Genomic DNA, 2,142 nt, shown 5'->3' with positions numbered 1-2,142 from the left:
GGTGTGGGAGGGTGTGGAGGTTGGAGAAAGCAGGGATGGGATGAGAGGCTTTTTTTTGTTGGGGGGGGGGGGGGGGGGGCAATTTTTTTTTTATAGAAGAACCATCCTTTTTATTAAAGGTAAGCCTTCTTTAATTATTTTATATAAATCAAATTTAATATTATAAAATTTAATTTCATTAATTAGCATGAAAAATAATCTATTTTAAACAAGGGCAGTTTATTAATCAAGTTAGTTTTACTTTAAATTAGAGTGAACTAATATAACATCATTTTTATTCCGATCTAAATAGTTTAGTAAACAAATTTAACAGAAACCTAATTCTATTTTCTCGTCAATTCATCTCCTTAAACTGATTATGAATTAGTAAACGAGCCAAATAGTATTAACATAGGTGCATGCATATCTCATTTTTAGCATTTTTTCTGGTAAATATATATGTGCATGCGTGCATTCTGATTATATGTCTTTATTTTTCCCGATTATCCTAGTTAGGTAAACAAGCGTGCAAAATAGCAATAGCATCCCATTGAATCCCGGATTCCTTATGTTTGGATCGGCAAGAATCAGTAGGCCAACCCATCTTTTTCGTACCTGCATCAAGCATGAATTTATGGGTGGGTAATGATGGTGAGAATCTGGTGACCAATGCAATTTCAAGACATCAGTTTAATTTGTTTTTGGGTGTTTTTCCAAAGAAGGTTTATACGTACCTTGAATTTCAAGACATTAGTTTTATTTTTATTCTTTCCTCTTTTAGTAATTCATGTGTGCAGTCCTTGAATTTCAATATTTTCTCCTCTGTAATTTTGACTGTTCTTTGTTTTGGTGGAAATCTCAGACATTCAACTGGTCAAAGAGGTTGGCCCACTTGATAACTTGTTGGCCTCATCATGAAGAACTTGCACCCCAAACAGCAGGTTAATTAGGAGAGCAATTTGAACAAAAGGAATTTATCCCTTGTATCCTCTCGCATTATTTAACCCTTTGCAAGCCCAAAGATATCCCACAGAAACCCAACACCTTCCTCAATTAGACATCGATTTCTTCTTCTTCGCTAAGAAAAAGAAAATGGCAAACGCAGCAGTGACTGTGATGCTCATGCTCATCATCGCCGTCGTCGCTGCAACCACCGAAGGAGCTCAAAGCACCTCCACACAACCCAAGTGGGCCAACAAGCTCAAGACGAGGAAGAGCATGACGTCGTCAGAGACTGTGACCAACCTCCACTTCTACTTCCACGACACAGTCAGTGGGAAGAACCCAAGTGCCGTCCGTATAGCCCAAGCCACAGACACCAACAAGTCCCTCACCCTTTTCGGAGCTCTGCTCATGGTAGATGACCCGCTAACCGAAACGCCTGACCCGAATTCCAAGCTCGTGGGCCGGGCGCAGGGGATGTACGGGTCATCCGGGCAGCAAGAGTTTGGGCTTACTATGGCCATGTGCTTCGCGTTCTGTGATGGCATTTACGATGGGAGCTCGATTAGTATTTTCGGTAAGAACCCGGCTCTGAATCTGGTTCGGGAGATGCCGGTTGTGGCCGGAACTGGCGTTTTCCGGTTCGCCCGGGGTTATGCAATTGCCCGGACGCATTGGTTTAATATTATGGGCGATGCAATTGTTGAATACGATGTCACTGTAATTCACTAGAGCTAGCTAGCTAGTACACTTGTGATCTTTCATGTATAGTTTGCTTTTCTTTGTTGGTTCGGTTAAACTTTAAATACTAATTTCTGGTTTGTTTGATTGTTGAGCGTGATGACTATCTTCTTGGAGTCTATCTCACGAGCTAGATCTTTGTTTTAGGTGATCGGTTTACTACTTTTATTATGATATGTATGTTGTGTATTAGGCATAATGAGAGTAATTATCTCTAATAATCTTTTTTCTATCTCCCTAATTTGATGCCATTTTCTTTGGGTTGGTAGCCTAATTCTAGATTGCAAAATAGGCACCAAAGTCTACAACATCAGCGCTGATATATTTAATCTTACGTGAGTGCATGCATTGACACACCCCGACCGAGATCAGGGCATGCTGGCCGTCACGCGAAGGTGACGTAGCCATGTGCGCGTGCGGAAGCTAAAGGTATAGTAATATAAAAGTACGAATAATTAAAAACCTAATAGCATACAAAGT

The 2,142-nt window shown here is 40.4% G+C and overlaps 1 protein-coding gene across 1 annotated transcript; it reads left to right on the top strand.

Moving 5' to 3' along the window:
• The first annotated feature begins 331 nt into the window (after positions 1–331).
• LOC137726962 (dirigent protein 23-like) lies at positions 332–1,893 on the top strand. The gene has a single exon (XM_068465909.1). The coding sequence runs from the start codon at positions 1,072–1,074 to the stop codon at positions 1,651–1,653; it is 582 nt and encodes a 193-aa protein (XP_068322010.1). The 5' UTR covers positions 332–1,071; the 3' UTR covers positions 1,654–1,893.
• Positions 1,894–2,142: the final 249 nt, after the last annotated feature.

The sequence above is a fragment of the Pyrus communis genome, chromosome 2, assembly GCF_963583255.1.
Source record: "Pyrus communis chromosome 2, drPyrComm1.1, whole genome shotgun sequence".
NCBI classification, from domain to species: Eukaryota; Viridiplantae; Streptophyta; class Magnoliopsida; order Rosales; family Rosaceae; genus Pyrus; species Pyrus communis.
This window is presented reverse-complemented; position numbering and strand designations above follow the sequence as displayed.